Here is a 21,641-nt window from a genome sequence, read left to right as displayed (position 1 = left end):
AATATGGATATTTTTGTGCAAACATTGGCAAAAACTTTTTTTAATTAAAAAGCATAGCTTGCTGCTCTGCAGAGCAATGCTTCAGGTGGGCCAGAATCCACGGTCACCTCGGAGGCGAGGCCCAGGCTAACTCGGCCGCGTCCATGGCTTCATGTGGACTGAGAACGCACGGAGCCCCTACACCTCAACAAACGGCCATTCAGTGGGTCGTATCTTCTCTTCCTGTGAGCATGGTTTGCTGGGAAGGGGACAGTGGGCAGCGAGACCTCCTCTTGTGGCTGGCAGGCCAGAGGGGTGGCCCACGGGTTTGGGATGCCCATGGTGACAAAGGCCCAGAGCCAGCCCCCCTGGTCGGCACACTTGAGCTGCAGACACTTGTGAGGTCAGGGCCAGCCCCCGACGTCCCAGCAAATGTTTCTTGGCTTTTCTTGTTCTAAACTCAGGGTGTGTTCCAGCCACCCTGGAGAATAAAGAGCTAGAGCAAAGGGCACAGAGCCGAGTGGAGGGACCGTGGTGACTGGGAGGAGGCAGGGCACGGTAGGGCCTGCGGCCTGTCTCGTCACGTCACTGTCAAGGGCCCCCTGGCCTCAGAGTTAATGGGGGGGACGGAGAAAGGAGTGAATCGAACAGGGTGAGAGAAGCATTCACAGAATCGAGAGCAGAAGGTGAAGTGACAGGAGCTGAGGTGAGAAGGAAGGGTGACCCTGGTCAAAATGACAGGGCAGGCTGCTCGCTGAGCCCCTGCCATGGCGTACTGAGTTGGGGGCAGCCTTACTCTTCCGTGGGGACCCCTCCCCTGTGCCCAGGGTCCCCCGCCCGGCCAGGCTCCCACCGCACCCTGGACCCACCTCCCCACTCTGAGTCCCAAGTGAGGAGGGCTGAGGGGAGGGCGGTCTGGGAGTCCTTGCAAAGCCTCCAAGGCGCTGCTGGGGGCTCTGTGCCCCAGAGCGAGGAATGACGGCTGGAACGGGCAGCTGGCATACCAGCTCTGATATGAGCTCCGGCTGGCGCTGCGTCTTAGGGGAACTGCTGGCGGGAACCAGGGTTCAGAGGTTAGGAGCAGAGATGTGTGGCTGCGGGCAAATCTCCTGAACCTGGATATTTCTTTTTCTTTTTTTTTATTCTGTTTCTCTCTCTCTTTTTTTTTTTAGAGAGGGAGAAGGGGAGAAGCTGAGGGAGAGAAAGAATCTTATGCAGGTTCCCCACCCAGTGCAGAGCCCGACACCGGGCTCGATCTCACACCCCTGAGCTCATGACCTGAGCTGAAATCAAGAGTCAGATGCTTAACCGACTGCACCATCCAGACGCCCCCGAACCTGGAGGTTTCTGAACTCCTTGGGCTGTTCTCCAGACACCTGCCTTCCCCTCTCTCTAAGCATCTCTAAGTGGATCTGACGTGGGCGGTGCAGGGCTCAGAGCCTAGAGAATGCTCCTCCTGGTGGCATTTCCTAAGGGATTGGGACTTCTTTGCTCTTTCTGCCTTCTTGTGCCTGCCCTACAGCCCACTCAGAAACCGCTTTGCTTCTTGGTTCCCTGCAAAGATCAGACTCCCAAGCCTCCTCTCCTCTCCCAGGGCCACCAGGCAGCACTGCCACAGACAAGCACTGGGGACGAAACCAGCTGATGATGACGTTGCTGAAAGAGACGAGTTTTGCCCCAGAAAGAGTTGTGGGACCAGTTTCTTTTTCGGAACAAAAATGCAGCGGGGTGCACTTGGCGGTGTGCGGGAGCCGGTGCGTACTGACCGCGCATCTCCCCCCAACTCCACGCTCCGTGAGCTCGCTTTGGTGGCTTGCACCAGCCTTGCTGGGAGTATTTATGCCATGGTAAGTGGGAAGCGCTACCCATCAGGGCTTCCCCTTCCCTCCAAAGAGCTAGTTGTTACATTTAAAGCACACCACTTGAACTTGATAATCCTCCAAGTTCCTCTTAGGTAAAAACAATTCCCTGAGACAATGATTTATATGCTCACATATGAATAAGCCCATGTTCACAGATGCACGGCAGGGCAATTTCCAAGATAATGACAATAAAACCTAATTACTGTTCATCCAGCGAAGGTCTGTTGAAATGAGCAAACCTTTAATTTATAAAAATTTCTGAGTCATTAAAATCAGTATTAGCAAGGTGGAGGTCCACAGGAGGGCCGTGGCCTCTTTCCTGCCTGCACCGTGATGACGGCATCACCACATGCAAAAGAATAAAACTGGACCCTTACCTCACACCATAGGCAAACATAAACGCAAAATGGCTCAAAGATCTGGCCAACAGACACATGAAAAAGTGCTCAACATCACTCAGCATCAGGGAAATACAAATCAAAACCTCAATGAGATACCACCTCACACCAGTCAGAATGGCTAAAATTAACAGGTCAGGACGACAGATGTTGGCAAGGATGCAGAGAAAGGGGAACCCTCCTACACTGTTGGTGGGAATGCGAGCTGGTGCAGCCACTCTGGAAAACAGTAGGGAGGTTCCTCAAAAAGTTGAAAATAGAGCTACCCTACGACCCAAAATTGCACTAGTGGGTATTTTACCCCAAAGATACAAATGTAGGGATCCGAAGGGGTACGTGCACCCCAATGTTTATAGCAGCAATGTCCACAATAGCCAAACTATGGAAAGAGCCCAGATGTCCATTGACAGATGAATGGATAAAGAAGATGTGGTATATATATACAATGGAATACTACTCAGCGCCCCCCCGGCCAAAAAAGAAAAGAAATCTTGCCATTTGCAATGATGTGGATGGAACTAGAGGGTATTATGCTAAGCGAAATAAGTCAATCAGAGAAAGATGATTATCATATGATCTCATATGTAGAATTTAAGAAACAAAACAGAGGATCATAGGGGAAGAGAGGGAAAAATAAAACAAGACGAAATCAGAGAGGGAGACAAACCATAAGAGACTCTTAATCATAGGAAACAAACAGGGTTGCCAGAGGGCAGCGGGTGGGGGGATGGGGTAGCTGGGTGATGGGCATTGGGGAGGGTATGTGTTGTAATGAGCACTGGGTATTACAGAAGACTGATGAATCACAGACCTGTACCTCTGAAACTAATAATACATTATATGGTAAAAAAAAAAAAAAAAAAAAAAGCACCAAGGGCTTTTGGCACCAGAAAGACCTGAATTGGAAACTGAACTTTTTCACCTATGATGTTTTGTGATCATGGTTAGTTAAGTCGATATATCTAAAACTTGGTTTCCCATTTGTAAAAATGTGACTGCCATGGAAATGACTTTTTAGGACCATGTTAAGCGATAAATAAAATCATCTGTATATGCTTAACAGTAGCTGGAACAAAATATATGCTCAATAAAATATGCTTATCAGTTTTAAAAAATGGCTCGAAGATCTAAATGGAAGAGCTAAACACATCAAATTCTTAGAAGAACACACAGAGGTAAGTCTTCATGGCCTCAGATTTGTCAAAGGGAGGGGAACTGCAAATCAAAACCACAATGATATCACTTCCCACCCACTAAGACGGCTGGAATCAAAAGTCCGATGATCACAAGTGCAGGTGAGGATATAGAGAAATCAGGACCTTCATACACTGCTGGTGGGAATGTAAAATGGTGTGGCTGCTTTGGAAAACAGTCTGGCAGGTCCTCAAATGACTAAAATTAGTTACCATATGACCCACCAATTCCACTCTGAGGTATATACCCAAGTGAAAGAAGCCAGTAAAAAAAAGACCCACTTTTCACATTGTTCCATTCATACGAAATGTCCAGAATAGGGAAACCTACAGGGGACAGAGAGTAGATTAGTGGTGGCTTTGGGCTGGGGAGATGGGGTGGGTAGCTAGATGGGGAGGGTGGTATACACAGTTCTTTTAGAGGTGATGCAAATGTTCCAAAATTGACCGATGGTGATGGTGACTGTACATACTAAAAACTCTCAAATTATAGATTTTAAATGGGTAAACTATGTGATTATAGATTTTACCTCAATAAAGCTGTTTATTTTTTAAAAAACACATTTAAAGGGACTGATAAGAACAAAGATGGAAAGCTGACACACAACAGAGGGAGCATTCCAAGTCGGTGGGGGAAAGGGTGGTGACTGAAATGAGGTGTTTGAATAGCCGCTGGTTACTGTATAGACAATACAATCAGATCCCTACCTCATGCCATGCACACCAGTCAAATTCAAGTAGATTTAGAACCTGAATGTGCCAAGCAAAACTTTCAAACTCCTGGAGGAGAATGCAGAAGAGTATTTTTCTAACGATGGGGAGGGGAAGATGTCTTGGACAAGACACAAAACGCGTATTTCAATTTAAAACTTTCATTCAGTAAGACACCATAAACTAAGTAAAAATACAAACCACAGGGGTCCTGGGTGGCTCAGTTGGTAAACTGTCTGCCTTCCGCTCAGGTCATCATCTCGGGGTCCTCGGATTGAACCCCACATTGCGCTCCCTGCTCCGTGGGGAGTCTGCTTCTCTCTCTCTTCCTGTCCCTCCCCCAGCTCGTGCTCTCTCTCAAATAAATAAATCTTTAAAAAAAATACAAACCACAGACAGAGCGTAAATATTTGCAACACAAATAACTGACAAAGGAGCAGGAGAAGAATGTATTAAGAACTGTTACAAACTACACTTGACTCTTGAACGTGGGGGTTAGGACCTCCCAGCAGTCGGAAATCCATGTATAACTTCTGACTCCCCCAAAATAGCCCACTGTTGACTGGAAGCCTTACCAATAACATAAACAGTTGGTTGACTCATTTTGTACGTGTCATACATGTTATATACTGTATTTATATAATAAAGTGATCATGCATATAAGTGGACCCACGCAGTTCAAACCTGTGTTTTTCAAGGGCCAACTGTAATTTTTTTTTAAAGATTTATTTATTGATTTGAGAGCGGGGGGGTGGGGAGAGGGAGAGAGAATCCTATGCGGACTCCACATGGAGGGAGGAGCTGATGCGGGGCTCGATCTCACGACCCCGAGATCATGACTTGAGCTGAAACCAAGAGTCAGACGCTCAACCGACTGAGCCACCCAGGCGCCCCGGGAGTCAACTAATTTTAAAAGTGACAAGCATTCCATAGTAAAGTGTACGAAGGATATGAATAGATAATCCACAAAGGGAACCTTGAACGGTCATGAAACATTTGAAAAAGAGCTCAACCACACGAAAAGTACAGGGAGTGCTGTTTATATTAAAATGAGATATTATTACACATACTCCAGATTTGGAAAAGCTTTTGAAAAACTTAACAGTACCAAGAACTGGCAAGGATGTGGGAAAATAGGGTTCTTTCCCACTGCTGGAGGGGACAGAAATGGGCACATCCACTGTGGAGTGGCCGGCAATATCCAGTTAGTAAACTGTGAAAGCTGGTCCGCTCCGAGCCAGCTCCCCTGCTTCTGGGTCAGGGCGTGCTAACCTTCCCCGATAACAGGAATCACTGAAGTTTTGTTGAAAGAAATCAAAGATTCCCGGCTCCAAAGTCAGACCTGCCAGGGCAGACCTGGTAAGATGTGTATTTAACCAGCTCTCCACAGTGATGCTATGACCAGGCAAGTGGGGGGAAAATTGTCCCAAAGAAAACCTAGCACATTTGCACAAGAAAGCTTTGCCGACACCGTTCAGCACAGGATGATTTATAATCATGCAAAAATTGGAAACCATCTACCCGTCCATCAACGGGAGACTGGAATGCGAGCTGCAGGACAGCCATACATTGAGATGCTGTAACGCGACTCTGGCCGCCTTCCTGGCCAAGCCTGAAAGGCTCCTTTCCAGGAGCTGGCCAGGCCTCTAAATAAATAGGTCCTATGTGCGATTTTCCCTGTTGCTGCCATGTCGCATGAATGCAACTAAGGGAAACTGGAAGGCGTTCAGGGCTACGATTCTTCTACCTTCCCAGTAGCTGTTTCCATCCAGAGGCGGCAGTGACTCACACTCGCCAGTCCCTTGGTGGTGGCAGCGCTGCCCCGAGCGGGAGTTCCTTCTGCGAAACGCACGCCAAACCCTGGTGCCGTGAGATGCTCCTAGAAAGAGGGATTCTGGGGTCCGCTCAGCCAGCCAGGACACGTGTGTACTTAGGATAAGCACGGGGCAGACCTGCCTTAAAAGAGGCGGAGACCCAGTGACAGCGTCTGGAAGGCCTTCGGGAGGACGTGTTTCAGCACCGGGGCCGTCCACGTTAGCCTAAAGCAGCCAGCTTTCCCCAGATTACTAGCCCAGGAAAGCCCTTTTCCATGCAATCTCCTTTACTAGAAACCTCTCTGGGCCTCGAAGGGGCCCTCCAAGCAGCCTGACATGGGTGTGGCCAAAGATAGATGATGCAAAAGGCTCTTTTTCCAAAGGTCCAAACCACAGTGTGCAAGCCAAGAGTGACTGCCATGGGAGGCCGGGCACCGCGGAAGGCTCAGGCAGCCTCTGGAAAGAGCAGCAGGGGCAAAAGACGAATGGCCTGACCCACCGAATCCTGGTGGCATTAGCATTCCCTCTGCCAGCTTCCCTGGCTGGGCCGGTGTGGGGACGTTGGTGACCATGACGGTATGGCCTCACCTCAGGGGGCTCACAGCCCGGGGGTGGGTGGGGGGACACACATGCACGAATCACCACATGGGAGTTAGAAAGCTACTCGCAGCATGCAAGGGGCTTTGAGAGAGGCCGAGCTGTCTGCAGAGAAGGGAGTCAGGAACAGAGGTGTGTGCAGGCGCGTGCACACGTGTGGGCTGGGGAGGCGGCCACGGCACCATGTTGTGAGGGGGGGAAGGCAGGGCCAGGCCGGGCCTCGAAGGCCACCTGGCCTCGTCTGAAGAGGGAGGTAAGGGGCAGACAGAGGCAAGCCTGCCTACCGCCTGCCTCAGGCCCCGGCCTCCCCAGGGCCCTGGAAGCCAGAGGCAGGCCCTCTGGAAAGTGTCAAGAGTGACAGTTTACAAACCTCATTAACTTTTTTCTTTGGATCAATAAAATCGCAGGGTGGGCTCATTCCAGGGCATGTCTTGCTTCAAAGAAAAGGTTAGATGGGGAACAAGGCCGCATGGGTGGGCTGAGGATGGACGCGCCCCCTGTGCCCAGGAGGCTGGCGTGGGTCCAGGGGACAGCCCATCTCTAGCTGGCTGGAGCCTGGGGAGCCGCCCTAGCTCTGGTCCTCAGGGCCTGGAACCTGGCGGCCAGGAGCACCTGGTTCATCTCCTGGTCAACCACAGAGCTGGGCGAGTTCGCACCTCTCGGGGCCTTATTCTCCCAGCTCTAAAGTGGGGATGATAATGGCACCTACTTCCTAGTAGTGATTAAATGAGTTGGCATCAGGCCTAACACCAGTGAGTGCTCAATGGGCACTAGTATTAATCTCCCCATCCTCAGAATCCAAGTAATGGTTCCTGCTCTGAATCCTTTAGAGGTTGTTGCGTGGATGGGGCAACGCACCCGACAGCTCAGGGCAGCGATCAACAGCCTAGTCACCTTGACCCAGGCCCGGGTTCAGCAGCCCACCCAGGCACGGGCCAGATGGGGGGGGAGGCAAAGGCTGGGGAAGGAGGGAGCAGGGATGGTGGGGTCTCCCTCGGCAGCATGGACACTGACTGCCAGCGCCCCGTGTGGGACCTCACCCTGGAGCTCTTCCTGGTCCTCCTGCCATCCCTGGCTTGGGTGGTTAGGAGGGCTGTGTGTGTTTATGCAGAAGCTCCCTGCACCCTGTGTTTCTGGCAGGGAACCTTGGGAGCAGGATACGGGGGGGGTCTGGGCCAACCACTGTGGCCCAAGCGTGCCCCCGAATTCCCTCACTACCTCACACTTCACACTAGCGCTTTGTGTTCTTCTGGGTTCTTAATGGGTTTTTTTCTTTAAATATATTTCTGGGAAAGCTGTATTTTTACTCTTGTCCTGCCAGGTTTTTTTTTTTCTTTTTTAAATATGTGTGCACTCCATTAGGCAGTAAAATCTCCACATGAAGTCATCCTCGACAGCTAATAATCAAAACTGTGGGTGTTCAGAGAACAATGCGATTAAGAAAACCAGGCCCAAGTGCTCTGGACCACAGAGGAGTGACCGATGCAGCTGAGATCCATGCTTGCTTTCGGCTCGTGCCCCCGTTTTAGGAACTGCTGACGGCTAATGTCACCACAACACCCAAGGGGCGCGAGCCTCTCGGTGGGCCAGCGGGCCGCCCCCACCTCCCCCTGCCCTGGCTGTCCTGCCCTGGCCACCACTCCCGCTCACACACCCACCATGCCACAGGGTGGAACCCGGACTCACTCTTCCATGCACACAAGGCCTTCGGCAGCCAGGGGGTGGAGGAATAGGACACGGCCCCCGCAACCCAAGGCAGGTGACACGGGAGGGGTCAGGGACGCAGGGACAAGGTGGACACAAGGGCCAGCCCCCCGTCTTCATCTTTTACCCCACAGAGGCCGACCCCTTGATCTTGGAAGTCCAGCCTCCAGAACTGTGAGAAAATAAATGTCTGGTGTTTCAGCCCCGGTCTGTACTGTTTTGTTTCGGCAGCTGGAGCTGACTGATAGATGGTGTCTGAGCAGAATGAAGGGAAGGAGGAAACGTTCCTGAGAATACAGTGACGATTTTGTACAATGTTCCTCACTGTGTGTGTTTATAACCGATCTCTTGAGATATGACTCACATACCATACACTTCACCTACCGAAAGCAGACAACTCAGTGGTTTTGGGTATATTACGTATTAATTTTTCTAAACTGTGGTATAATAAATAGAACGTAAAATTTGCCGTTTTAATCATTTTTAAGTGTACGGTTCAGTGGCATTAACTTCATTCACGATGCTGTGTCACCATCACCACGAACTCGTTCGACGACTTCTTCATCACCCCAGACACAAAGTCTGTCCCCGGGAAGCAGTAACATCCCATCCCCCGCCCCAGCCCCTGGCAACGGCCAGCCTACGTTCTGTCTCCACGAATTTGCCTATTCTGGCTTTCGGACTCCCTCCTAAGTGGAATACTACAATGTTTGTCCTTTTGCATCTGCCTATTTCACCCGGCGTAACGTCTTTCGGGTTCATCCGTGTCGCAGCCTGTGTCAGAACTTCGTGCTGAATGATTTGCCATCATCAAGACGGACCACATTGTGCTTATCCCTTCACCAGCTGATGGACATGTGGGTCGCTTCCACCTCTTGGTGACTGTGAGGAAGCGTGCTGCGGGCACATGTTCAAGTCCCTGCCTGCAATTCCTACCTCAACGTGGTGACATCTGAGGTTTTCCCACGCTTCATGGGGAAGGACACACGGGGCTGAGGTGCCCTGAGAAGGGCACATTCAGGAGCACGTAAGTGCCATTAACCTTGATCACTAGGCTAAGGTTCAATCTACCAGATCCTCCACTGTAAACTTCCTATTTTTCCCTTTGTGACTGCTGAGTATTTGGCATGTTAAGGCCATGCAAATATCCTGTTTCTGCTTACACTTCTAGAGGGCTCTGTCTGGAACCTGCCAGGCTGGAGATGTCTAATGATGGGCGAGGGCAGAGATCAGGAGGCTACCAGAAGCAGAGGTCTGGGAAGCTGGGTTTAAGGCCTGTGTGGGTCACCTGGGGGGAGAATGGAGAAGGAGAGCAGTGGGCCTAAGCCAAGCCCTGAAGCCTGTGACATCTGGAGACCAGCAAGGGGCGGGGACAGCAGGGAGACCGAAGAAGCCCCGTAAGTTACCTCACACTTTGAGGCCATGAGAAGACACGTGGCCTCAGCCGGTGAAACACGGGAATCTATCCTTAGTTCTTCAAGATAACAGACCCCTGTCTCGCACCTCCGCACCTCTGCCCACACCCTTCCCTCCCCTGCCTTCCGTGCCCTCCCTGCTCCTGTCTCCACACAACCTCCCTCTCATCTTCCGGGGTCCACCTCACATGCTGCACCCCCGGGGCCATCCCAGGGGCTCACTGAACGGGGCTCACTCCCCTCCCTCAGCCCAGACTCTTCAGGACTCTGGTTGTGGCCCTGGGACAGCACCGATGCCTGGGTCAGTCCCTGTGAATCTGGAGCTTTAGGACTTTCCACAGTCCCGATGTACCCACCCCTCTGCACACAGGACACCTTGTCAAGTTTAAAGCCGATAAACCCCCGTCAGTCCTCCGAGCCAGGCTCTCCGTGTGGGAAGTTCTGGGGACTCACAGAGGCGTGAGAAAGAGCCCGTTGCTATTCACCTGCTCCATGCCCGGCACAACCAGACACCACTCCCAAGGCACACCGGGGTGGCCGAGCCCGAGCCTGGCGTGTTCTCGGACGGGCACAGCACGGTGACCGCAGGGTTAGCGGAGCTGCGGGCCTGGGGCCCCTGTGCCTGAGGCCCTGAGGGTGGCTTTCCATTTCCCAGGCCTCGAACATAAACTCAGACCTGCCCAGTCTCAGGGACAGGCAATCACAGTTTGGGAACGTGGAATCTTCTGTGTCCCAGGCGTGGTGTGGGGAAGCTGCCTGGCTCCATCCTGTCTCTGACTAATTGCTGCAAGACTGGCAGCTGGGACCTCTTCACCTTGCACCTCTAAATGTTCCCTCTGACCTGGCACCTGGGTGGCTCAGTCGGTTAAGTGGCTCGGGTCATGATCCCGGGGTCCTGGGATCGAGCCCCGGATTGGGCTCCTGCTTCTCCCTCTCTCCTCTACCCCTCCCCTCCCGCTGCTTGTGCTCGCTCTCCAGCTCTCGCTCTCAAATAAATAAAATCTAAATAAATAAATAAATAAATGTTCCCTCTGACCCGACAATTCCACTTCGGGGTATTTATTTTAAAGAATCAGGGGCGCCCGGGTGGTGCAGTCAGTTAAGCACTTGTCTGACTCTTGGTTTCGGCTCAGGTCGTGATCTCACGGTCGTGAGACTGAGCGTCGCATCACTCCACACTCAGCATGGAGTCTGCTTGAGATTCTCTCTCCCTCTGCCTCTGCCCCTCCACGTTCATGCGTGCATGCGCGCACTCACTCTCTCTCTCTAAAATAAATAAATAAATCTTTGAAAAAAATTAAAAAATAAACAATCAAATGAGTATACAAAAACATGTTTGTGGTAAAATGCACATAAAGTCTAGACTTTATACAAAATAAACCAATAGATGCACCATGGCCGTTCATTAGTTGTGATACGGGACCACGGAAACCCAAGGTGTTAACCAGAGAAGAAACGGGTGAAGAGCAGACGGGAACTCACTGCCATCTTGGTAACTTTTCTGGAGCTATGAAATTATACCAAAATAAAAAGTTTATTTTTAAAAATACACACACATATGTTGGCATGGGAATTTTCACTGCAACACTGTCTAAAATAGGGGAAAGCTCGAAACAGCACCGTCTACCAGTCTGGGAATCGTTAAACAGACAACAGTGCGAGTGTGTCCTACATGCGTGCAGCTGCAAGACGGAGAAGAGGCTCCTTGTGTGTCGACACAGACACCGGGGTATTCTGGTGGGGGAAGCAGGACTACTGAGCTTTATCAGGGTATGATCCCATTAAAGTAAAAAAGTATGCACATAAAAGAGTCCAGGAGGACGGACGTCAGACCGTAAGAGAGAGGATTATCTCCGGGAGGGTGACAATGAGGCGACATCGCTTGGCAGTGGACGCATTTCTGCGTTATTAGAACAGCGTTTCTTTACATCCTTATGCTGCTTTGTGCCAGTGACCACCACCTCGCCATGATGTGACTGCAGAAGCCGCCTACCTGGTCTCCCTGCTTCTGTCCTCACCCCCCTCATCTTACCAACAAAGCAGCAGAGGGACCCCTTTAAAACCTGAAGTCGGACCATACCTTTCCCTTGTGCGAAACCCTGACATGGGCCATCTCTGCCGAATGAAATCGAAAGCCTTCGGAAGGCCTGCAAGGCCGTGACCCCTCTCCCGCCGGCTGATGCTTCTGTTCCTTCTCTCTGCCCCAGCCACCCTGCTCCGGGCCGTTCCTTCCCCAGCAATCTGCACGGCCCCCACCTTCTCCTCCAAGGCTTTGTTCGAGTCTCACGTGACCCCGTGTGTTAGTGTGGCGCCTGCACCCCGTTCATTGTCAGGAGCCTCTCTCGTCTCTTCACCCACAATACGACCTGCCTACTTAGCATCCCTATCACCCGTCATCGATCGTGCGGTCCTCGAGGCAGGACTCACGCCTCTCACATGCCCAGCGCGTCGGGGGCTGGCACCAAGTGGCCGGCCCGTGAGCGCAGGTTAAAGGAGTGAATGTCTCAGTGTAAAAACACCATAAAAACACTTCCACTGAAGAGTTCTTCGATCTCACTGATGAGCTGGCCTCTGTCACCAATGACAAGGTTCAGATCTTGGCATGTTATTTGGCAAGTTTCTTGAATGGAAGTGAATAAATTTAGTCTTTTCCTTACATATTATTTTAAGATTTTATTTATTTATTACTTGAGAGAAAAAGAGAGAGCATGCATGAGGGGGGAGGGGCATAGGAGGAGGGAGAGGGAGAAAGCATCTGAAGCAGACTCCACACTGAGCACGGAGCCCGATGCGGGGCTCGAGCCCACGACCTCAAGATCATGACCTGAGCCGAAACCAAGAGTCGGACACTCAACTGACTAAGCCACCCAAGCGCACCTACATATTTTTTTTTAAGTAGGCTCCACACCCAGCATGGAGCCCAACGCGGGGCTCGAACTCACAACCTTGAGATCAAGACCTGAACTGAGATCAAGAGTTGGATACTTAACCAACTGAGCCACCCAGATGCCCCATTTCCTTACATATTTTTATCCAATCTTCAAAAACGGCTGCTCATTCCTTAAAAAGTTTAACATGAAGTCACCCTATGACCCAGAAATTCCACAGCTAGTCATATATCTAAGACAATTAAAAATACATGTCCACCAAAAATGTGTACACAAATGTTCACAGCAGCATTCTACACAAGAGCCGAAAACTGGAAACAACCCAAGTGTCCATCAGCTGATGAACGGGACGTCAGATGTGGTCTCGACATATGATGGAACATTACTCCGCCGTAAGAAGGAGTGAAGTGAGGAAGCTCACTTGCTGTGAGGAACACCTCAAAGTGGGAAAGCTAATCTACTGGCGGGAAATCAGAACAGTAGTTACCTGGGGAGGGGAGAGGACTGCTGGCCAGGAAGGGGCGTGAGAACCTTCTGGGGCCCGGAGCATGACACAGATGGATCCGGGTGGTGGCTCACAGCGGTACACATGTACAAATTCATCAAGCTGAACATCTCAGAATCATGCATTTTACTGTACGTTATAAATATTTAAAAGAAAGAGAAAACTTACTGTTGACAGTCATTACCCAAAAACATTGTGCGCCCTGGGTCTTTCCCTTCACGGCATTCATCACATCTGATGTGATGGCACCTGTCTCCCTTCTAGACCCTGCGCTCCCTGAAGGCAGCGAACCCCTAGTTGGGCTGCCAGGCGCATCGAGCCACCCGGCAAATACTTCTTAGCAAACGAGTCACATGTGACAAACTTTTCAGGCTGTCGTGCCCTCCACGTCCTGTTGGCTTTGGAAACCCTGGCTCTTTCAGCTCTTTCAGCTCTGCCTTCAGACGGAGCATGACCAAGCTCAGCGCTGGCCCGACCCAGGACAGCCGCAGAGAATCAGCTTGATGGCCGTCCCACTGGGGCCACCGTGCTGCGTAGCTGGTGACACACTGAAGGGGCCGAGAGGCCTTGTACCTACATCTGCACATCCCCAAATGCCTGACCCAAAGCTATCAAGAGAAAAGAAGTCCCAGTCTTTGCAGGAGCCGAAACCTCCCAGCTGCCCAGCCCCACAGTCCCACGTCCAGACGAAGCCGAGAGCAGCTCCCTGCGGGTGGGGGACAGAAGGCAGGACAGACACACTCCTAGTCGCAGGGGTGCTGACCGGGGCTGCAAGGAGCCTCACCCAGGCTGCGTGTGTGGAGGGGCACTCAGAACCCCAAAACATAGGCCTGGAGCCCCCTCCCCGGCTGGCCCTGTGCTGGCCCACTATGGGCCAGCTTCTCATAAAGCAGAGGTGACTCCCCTACGCCCACAGCCGGGTGATGAGGGACGGTGCTGGCATGGTGGTTACCAGCACAAGCTCGTTACAGACCACCGGGGTGCGAAGCAGTGTCCCCAGGTACTTGCTGTCACTTCATTTTCCTGTGCCTCAGCTTCCCAGGGGGAAAGGTCACTACCAGCAGGACGACGGTGTAAAGTTTAAATGAGACTGGTGTGTCCCCCCAGCCCCCATGGGCCTGTGATGAAGCACAATGTCCGACACAGGACTCCCACCGCCAGGCTCACGCCCAGGAGCAGTGCATCTCAGGTGCGTCACCCTGTACGCAGGAATGTTCCGCTACGCTATTCCTCATGGCCCCACATGCCTGCATCCGCATCCTAGAGACGTGGCAGAAACGGCGCAGCACTGAGCAAGGCAGGACCTGGCCCACAGGAAGCTTGCAGTCCACTGTGGGGACCGTGCCAAAAGTAGTCAGCCCCAGCAGAGGTCGGGACAAAGGGCTGGAGGGTCCAGAGGAGGGGGCTGCCAGGTCCACACCCTCGGGGACTCTGAGACCAGGGCGGAAGCCCCAGCTCTGAGGTTCTGGAGTCCCAAGGAACTCCCCCTTCCCCTCCCCTGCACTCCTCGTTGTGGGACCCCCCTCACTAGACAGGGAGCTCTGCAGGCCGGGTTAAGGGTGTGTGGCCTAGAGTGCCAGCACCCACAGAAACGGGGTGCCTGACCTGGGGAGGTAGGGTGCTGCTTCTGGGCAAAGTGGGGCCACCTGGGGAAATCCAGTGGAAACCATTTGGGTGGCCGGGATGAAGAGCCTCCAGGTACGGCTGTTCGCCCCCAGACCCCTGGCCTCGGCTGCCCACCCACCTCTCAGCCTAACAGCCTCACGGAGAGGAGACCTGGCCAAATTTCTGTTGGGATTCCACTCGCTCTGCACGAAAGACCCCAAAAGCTAGAGGTGTGCCAGTAAAGCAGCTTCCTGAGGGGGCGGGAGCAAGCCCCGGGGCGTGAGCATCTGCCGACCGCCGCGCCAAACACCTCGCCAAGGCTGATCTCAGGCCGCCGACTCGGTACCGCTGGAGAGTGGGGGAGAGATGTGCAAGCCGGCCCCAGCTCGCTCCGCGGACCGCGATTCCCCTCACACGCGTCCCCTGAGCCAAAAGGCTTCGTGTCAACGTTGGGAAACCCAGAGGACAGTGGGCAGAAACCCAGCAGCGGTGGCCAGCACCCACGGCCTCCCAGCTTCGTGCCCCTGGGGGCGCAGTAAGCAGCATGCCCCTGGGGGGCCAGGACAACCCCTTCTGAGAGTGGGTCTCCCTGGGGACCCAGCGATGCCAAGCAGCCTCCTGGTACCATGAGGGTGCCTGAGCATGGGGAAGGGGTATGATGACGTGGCGTCCAGCCTCCAGGAACCCCCCCCCACCCCAGGGAGTAACTGGAGAAGGTGCCACTCGCTGGCCCGGCTGGGCTGGGGAATCACTGGGCTCGAGCACCTGTCCCGGAGCCTCGCTTGCCGAGATGCCTGAGTGTGGCATTGACAACCCCCACAACAAACACAGCACAGAGGCTGAGCCCAGCTCTGCGGGCCCCCCAGGGGCCAGGCTACCCGCGCAGAGCCCACCTCCCTGGACGTCCCCCGAGGACGGCAGGGGCGCTCACTGTCCACTTCGGTGCCTTTGTTTTGTTGCCTTTCTGAAGGCATCAAGGCCAATTTTCTCCTTCACACACAAGCAGGGAAGGGCAGCCGTGATCTTCCAACCCGGCTCAGGCCAGCGGGAACACGATGTGCGGCTGGAGCAGCGAGCAGGTGGCCACGTTCCAGGCTCTGGGCGCCAGTGTCTTCAGCTGCCTCCCGGTGACCTCAAGCAAGGCCAAATGCCGCCCAGGTCTCCCGCTGCATGCCGGGACGACGGGAGCTGTGCTCCTACCCCCACCTAACAGAACCGGATGGGCCAAGAACTGATCCCAGAAAACCACCTTGCAATTCTTGGGTGACGGTGGCCACCAAGGAGGCGGCCTCACTTCCTCATCAGGCTTCTGGGTACAGGGCCCTCTCCCAGTGACCGCTCCGAAGGACACAGGGTTCCACATAGACTCTGGGCTGGAGACTATCAATTTAAAAATAGTGCCCTTCTTAAAAATAGGTGCAAAATCTGGAAACACAGCTCGCCAGGTCCTGCTCCCCACAAACTAAACCGTCACCCTATGTATAAACACACTTTCGTAGAGAAAGGCCAGCGAGATCTTGGGGATGGTGGCCTGCACAGCGAGCCGGCAGGCACCTGTGTTTTTGTCAATTTCCAGGAAAGGACGCGCAGGAAGCCACTCCTGGCTTCTGCAAGTGGCTAAAGAACCAGGGAGCAGACAAAACCGTCCAACTCAACCAAAAAAGATTTCCAAGGGAGGAAAAAAGACCTTCTCAAACGTGCTCTCAGCTGGCTGAAGCTGCTATGGGAAGGGGGGTTCGCCCAGCAAAGACCTCTGAGAATCTCAGGTGGGCCCAGTGTGACCTCTGCAGGATGCATGGAGCTGCCCACACCGCCGGGCGGTTCTCCCACACCAGCAGGTGGCTCCCCATCCAACCCAACCCTGCCACTGTCTACCTGGTGACAGCCTCAGATCCCACAGGTCAAGGGATCGTGCCCCCCCCCCCCAACGCCAATCACAGCCCAGACTGTCACTGTGCTTCTGATCTACCAGCTACAACTCAGCTTCCCGCGCCCCTCTCCTTGGCTTCAGTTCATTTGCTGGAGCAGCTCACAGAACTCAGAGAAACATTTCCTTATGCTTCCCGGTTTATTATAAAGAGTGTTATAAAGGCTACGGGGCAAGGTCCAGGGCAAGGGGTGAAGAGCTGTCCCGCCCTCTCCGAGCACGTCCCTCTCCTGGTACCTCCACGGCTGCACCAACTCGGAAGCTCCTGGAAGCCCATCCTTCCGGGTTTCTAGGGAGTTTTCATTCCGCAGGCATGACTGCTGAAATCCTTGGCCTTGGCCATGGTAGTCAATCTCCTTCTCCTCTCCCCCAGGGGGCTGGTGGGTGAGGCACCAAGTACCAACATGGCAACCAGTCCCATCCTTAAGAAGTTTCCAAAGTCATCTCATTAACAAAAACTCAGAGGTGGTTGAAAGGGGTTTGTTATGAATGAGACACCTTTATGCTCTCACCACTGAGGGGATTCCAAAGGTTTTAGGAGCTCTGTGCCAGAAACGAAGATGAAGACCAAATCTTTATTTCTTATTATAAATCACAGTATCACAGAGCCTAACACGGGACACATGGGGGTGAGGACATCACTGGAATGGAAACACACAGGATCCTGTAACAGCCCCGCTTCGCTCCCGCCTGCCGGCTTCTTGCTGGCTGGGAAGACAGGCCGGGACAGGTGTGTGTGGCGCAAATGAGGCCCACCACCAGCCATCTGGGCCAGGGACGCGCTCGTGTCCGAGAAGTGCAGGGCAAAGCCCCAGCAGCAAACTAGGCAGAGCTCTGTCCCCCTCTGCTCCCCAGAACCAGAGCTGTTGTCAGATGACCGTCTGGTGGCTCAGCGCACCCTACGAGCTCTCTGGGAATGGCTAGCAGAAGACCTTAACTTTGCTCATGTGGTTTCCTTTTTTAATATGTAACTTCTTCCATCGTAAAAAAAAAAATAATAAATAATAATAATAATAATATAACCAGGACACATGTTTAGAACTTAGAGACAGAGAAAAAATATTACCCATAATTCCACAGCACAATCCGCTGCCCACCCTCCCCCGCATCACACCACAACTGCCCCCTCCTCATCTGTCTCCCACTGAGGAACCAGACAGACAGACAGACAGACAGGTGGATCCAGTCCCCCAACTCAGCCACCTGAGCGTCTGGGTAGGTTGTCTTCCAGAGTCTTTCCCCACAAGCATGCTTATTCCAGAATTAGCATCACTCTTAAACAGTTCGTCATCAGCCCCTGGCACTTCCGATGACATCACAGGCATTTTTCTGGTTGCTACATACAAAGGGATCCCCCTCCTTGTTCCACTGCTTTTTCAGTAAACTGTTTATTTTACAGTAATTGTAGATTCACACGCAGCTGTGAGAAATCTAGTAAGCCCAGATTTACCCAGTTTCCCTCAATGGTAATATCTTGCAAAGCTATAGGAGAGCATCAAAACCAAAATACTGACATCCTTATATCCAAAACATAGAAGGTTTCAATCCCTAGTACTAGGATCCCTCATGCTCTTTGTAGCCACGTCCCCTCCCCTCTCCCGACACCCGCTCCCTAATCCCTGCCAACCAAGAGTCTGGTTTCCATCACCATAATTTTATCATTTTAAAACTGATTTTATCATTTTGAAATGTTAGGTACTCGGGGTCAGATAGTACATAACCTTTGGGGACAGGCATTTTTCACTGGAGATTTTATCCAGTGCATCAACGGTTTGTTTCTCTTCTTTGCCAAACAATATTCCACGGAATGGATATACAGTGAAACTCTTCACCCACTGAAGAACATCTGAATCGCTTCCAGTTTCGGGCTTGGAGAAAAACTGCTATGAACATTCACGTACAGGCTTTCCTGTGAATTATGAGTTTTCATTTTTCTGTGAGCAATGCCCGGGAGTACCACTGCTGAGTCCTATGACAGTTGCATGTTTAGATTCTTTAAGAAACTGCCAAACTGTTTTCCGAGCGGCCGTACCATTTCACATTCCCACCAGCAAGGCCAGAGCCGTCCAGATTCTCAGCATCCTTATCAGCCTGTGTTCTGGTGACTATCTTTTTATTTTAGCCCTTCTGATAAGCGTGTAGTGATACCTCATTGTGTGTGGTTTTAATCTGCATCTCCCTAATGACTAACGATGCTGAACATCTTTTTATGTGCTTATTTGCTATCTGTGTATATCATCTTTGGTGAAACGTCTGTTCATTTTCTTCAGCCCGTTTTTTTCTCCTCTGCATAACCTCTATCTCTGTCTTCATGTTCACAGATTGTTTCCTCTGTCCCCTCACTTCTGAGTTTTTTATTTCGGCTACTGTATTTTTCAGTTCTACAACTGTCATTTGGTTCTTCTTTGCATCCTCTATGTCTTTGCTGAGACTTTATCATTTGTTTCAAGCATTCTTGTAATAGCGGCTTTAAAATCTCTGTCCTAACATCTGTGTCATCTCAGTGCCGGAGTCTATTGGTTGTCTTTTCTCATTCAAGTTGAGATTTTCTTGGTTCTTGGCACGATAATGATTTTGTATTGAAACCTGGACATTTGGGATATTATGGTACGAGACTCTAGATCCTATTTAAACCTTCCCTTTTAGTTGGTTTTTGGACACACCTCTGGCAGGCGAAGGGGGTTAGAGCTGCCGCATTACTACCAGGGAGGGCAGCAGTCCAGGTTCCCCACTTGTCCTCTGCTGACCCTGATGTGGGGGAGGGGCTCTTCTTACTGCTAGTCGAGGGTGGGAGTTCCACCCTAGTTGGGAGGAAGAGAAATGCTTCATAACTGCTTTCCGTACGGGAAGGAGGAGGGGGTGAGATGGCCTTATTACCACTGGATGGGGGGATCTCTGTGTGGTCTCCACCGCTAGCCCAGCGGAGGGGCTCTCCTTACCTCCTGGCTCCTGGCGCCCTACTTGGCCTTCTCTGATACTGCCCCTCCCCAGTGGTGGGGGCTCATGACAGCCTCATGAGGGTGGAAGTTCTGGCTCTACATTCAGCCCTGGCTGGCACGGATGGAGACAGACCACAGCTTTGCTGTGGTATCTGGCTGGCATAACGGTTATTGTCTACGAGTCTGCGGTCTTGCTAGGCTGCCTATTTCCTAGGCTAGAGAGAGTAGGCTTTGTGGGGCTTTTCCGTCTGTGTCCACTGATGCTTCCAGCGTCCGGCCTCTTCAACTTCAAGTCTGGGATCTAGGACACAAAAAGACAACCCAGGGAGTTCACTGCTGTGTCATTTCTCGGGTCCCAAGGTCACTAGCCTGTGTGCCTTCTTCTCTCCACCTTCCAGAGTCTTCTTATGTTTGTTTTATACCCAACGTCCAGGGTTTTTAGTGATACTTAGCTGGAGGAATCGGAAAGTAGCGGGCGTCTGACAGAAGACCTCTCTAGCTCCCTGCAAAGTGTTTGCTTTGCAGAAGAAGTTGGAGAGCTACCGAGGTTCCTGAGGAAGGCGCTGGGCTCCAGCCCTCTCCACAGCCAGGCCAGGCCATGCTCCAGTGCTCCTTCCTGTGACTGCCCCTTCCTCATCTCTGGGCCTGACGGGGACAGCACGACATGTGCCCTGTGAGTGTAAACACCAAACACCCACCAGAAGGTCCACTCTTCGTCTTGGCTAATTCTGCCTTTACTCTCCTGGGAGGAAAACGTGGAGCCATGGGGTTCCTTGTGCCAGGCCAACGAAAGGGTATTTTTAGATTTCCTTCTCCCACAGCTAAGCGTCGGCAATCTGGTCTTTTCCCTGTAGCCCATATCGAAAACGCAGATGAGCCTATTTCAAAGTTGACAAGTACATTCTGTAAAACTGTACATGAAACAGAATCTCAACTGTGTTTGAAAAATACTAAAGGGGGCGCCTGGGTGGCTCAGTTGGTTAAGCGACTGCCTTCGGCTCAGGTCATGATCCTGGAGTCCCTGGATCGAGTCCCGCATCAGGCTCCCTGCTTGGCAGGGAGCCTGCTTCTCCCTATGACCCTCACCCCTCTCATGTGCTCTCTCTCTCTCATTCTCTCTGTCTCAAATAAATAAATAAAATTAAAAAAAAAAAAAGAAAAAAAAAAAGAAAAATACTAAAGGGGGGAAGGGCGCTGGGAGAAAACATTCCAAAATGATAATCGATGTTACTGGTAGATCACAAAAGGATTTCTTTTAGCTACTTAAGAATTGTTTATAATTTCCAAATTTTCCGTACGAACATACCATGTTCATAAAATTAAAAATCAAAATTTGAAACCAAAACCAGTCCTCTCCCCTCCAAAAAAGGCAAACTAGCCTGTCTGAAGCTATCGCAGGCCGCTGGTCTCCTCCGGACCTGAGCTCTCTCCTCAACACTACAAGCTCTGGTCAAGGCAGGACTGTGATGGCAGTGCACGTGATACAACCGAGACCCAGGACCTGCAAGTGGAACTACGCCTCTTCCCTGGGCGCCTGAAGCTGCCGTCTCGCCCCTGCCCCCAGGCCTTCCAGCGTCGGGGGTGCATCAGGGGGTAACACCCCTGCAGGGAGTCACTCTGCAGATGCCACTGAAGATGGACGCCATGGAATGTACTCTGGGGGCTACAGAGTCAGGGGTGTGCACCCCGTGCAGGAGCTCTCAGGCTCCACGGTAGACAGCACCACCAAAGGACCAAAAGTGCAGTAAAATGCAGCACTTCCGAGAATCAACCCCCCGCCCCTTACCACAGCCTCCCCCAGACTCGCCCGAAGAAGCCCCCTTGGATGAAGACAACAGAGATGCTCGTTGTCCTGCGTGAGACAGCTCCACGGCAAGATGGCCTGCAGCCCGGGCAGGCTAGGGCCCACATGGGCATCTTCCACGGCAGATACATCCTCGGCCCCACCACCACACCCCCTCTGCGGCCCTGGTGGGTGGCCTCCGTTTCAGCACGCAATGAGGGTTGGGGCCTCCCTGGAAGGTTCTGGGCCCTGGGGAAACCAGATGGCCCCCTGGCTGGAAGTCTAGGACCCACAGCCAGGCAAGTGCAGGAAAGTGAATAC

General features: G+C 52.2%; 1 protein-coding gene across 3 annotated transcripts in view; it reads right to left on the bottom strand.

Annotated features, from left to right (window-relative positions):
- LHPP (phospholysine phosphohistidine inorganic pyrophosphate phosphatase) overlaps window positions 1–21,641 on the bottom strand; it is a 120,390-nt gene that overhangs the window by 20,382 nt on the left and 78,367 nt on the right. Inside the window, exon 7 of one of the 3 annotated variants that reach the window (XM_032423089.1) lies at window positions 18,818–19,838. The exons of the other annotated variants lie outside the window; for them this stretch is intronic. Coding sequence (XP_032278980.1) covers window positions 19,826–19,838 — 13 coding nt within the window. The 3' untranslated portion in view covers window positions 18,818–19,825. Of the gene's footprint in view, window positions 1–18,817; window positions 19,839–21,641 lie in introns of those variants that run through there. 3 annotated transcript variants of the gene reach the window in all.

Source organism: Phoca vitulina, unplaced genomic scaffold, assembly GCF_004348235.1.
Source record: "Phoca vitulina isolate PV1807 unplaced genomic scaffold, GSC_HSeal_1.0 scaffold28, whole genome shotgun sequence".
NCBI classification, from domain to species: Eukaryota; Metazoa; Chordata; class Mammalia; order Carnivora; family Phocidae; genus Phoca; species Phoca vitulina.
Note: the sequence above shows the minus strand (reverse complement) of the source record. Positions and strands in the feature narration are given on the sequence as shown.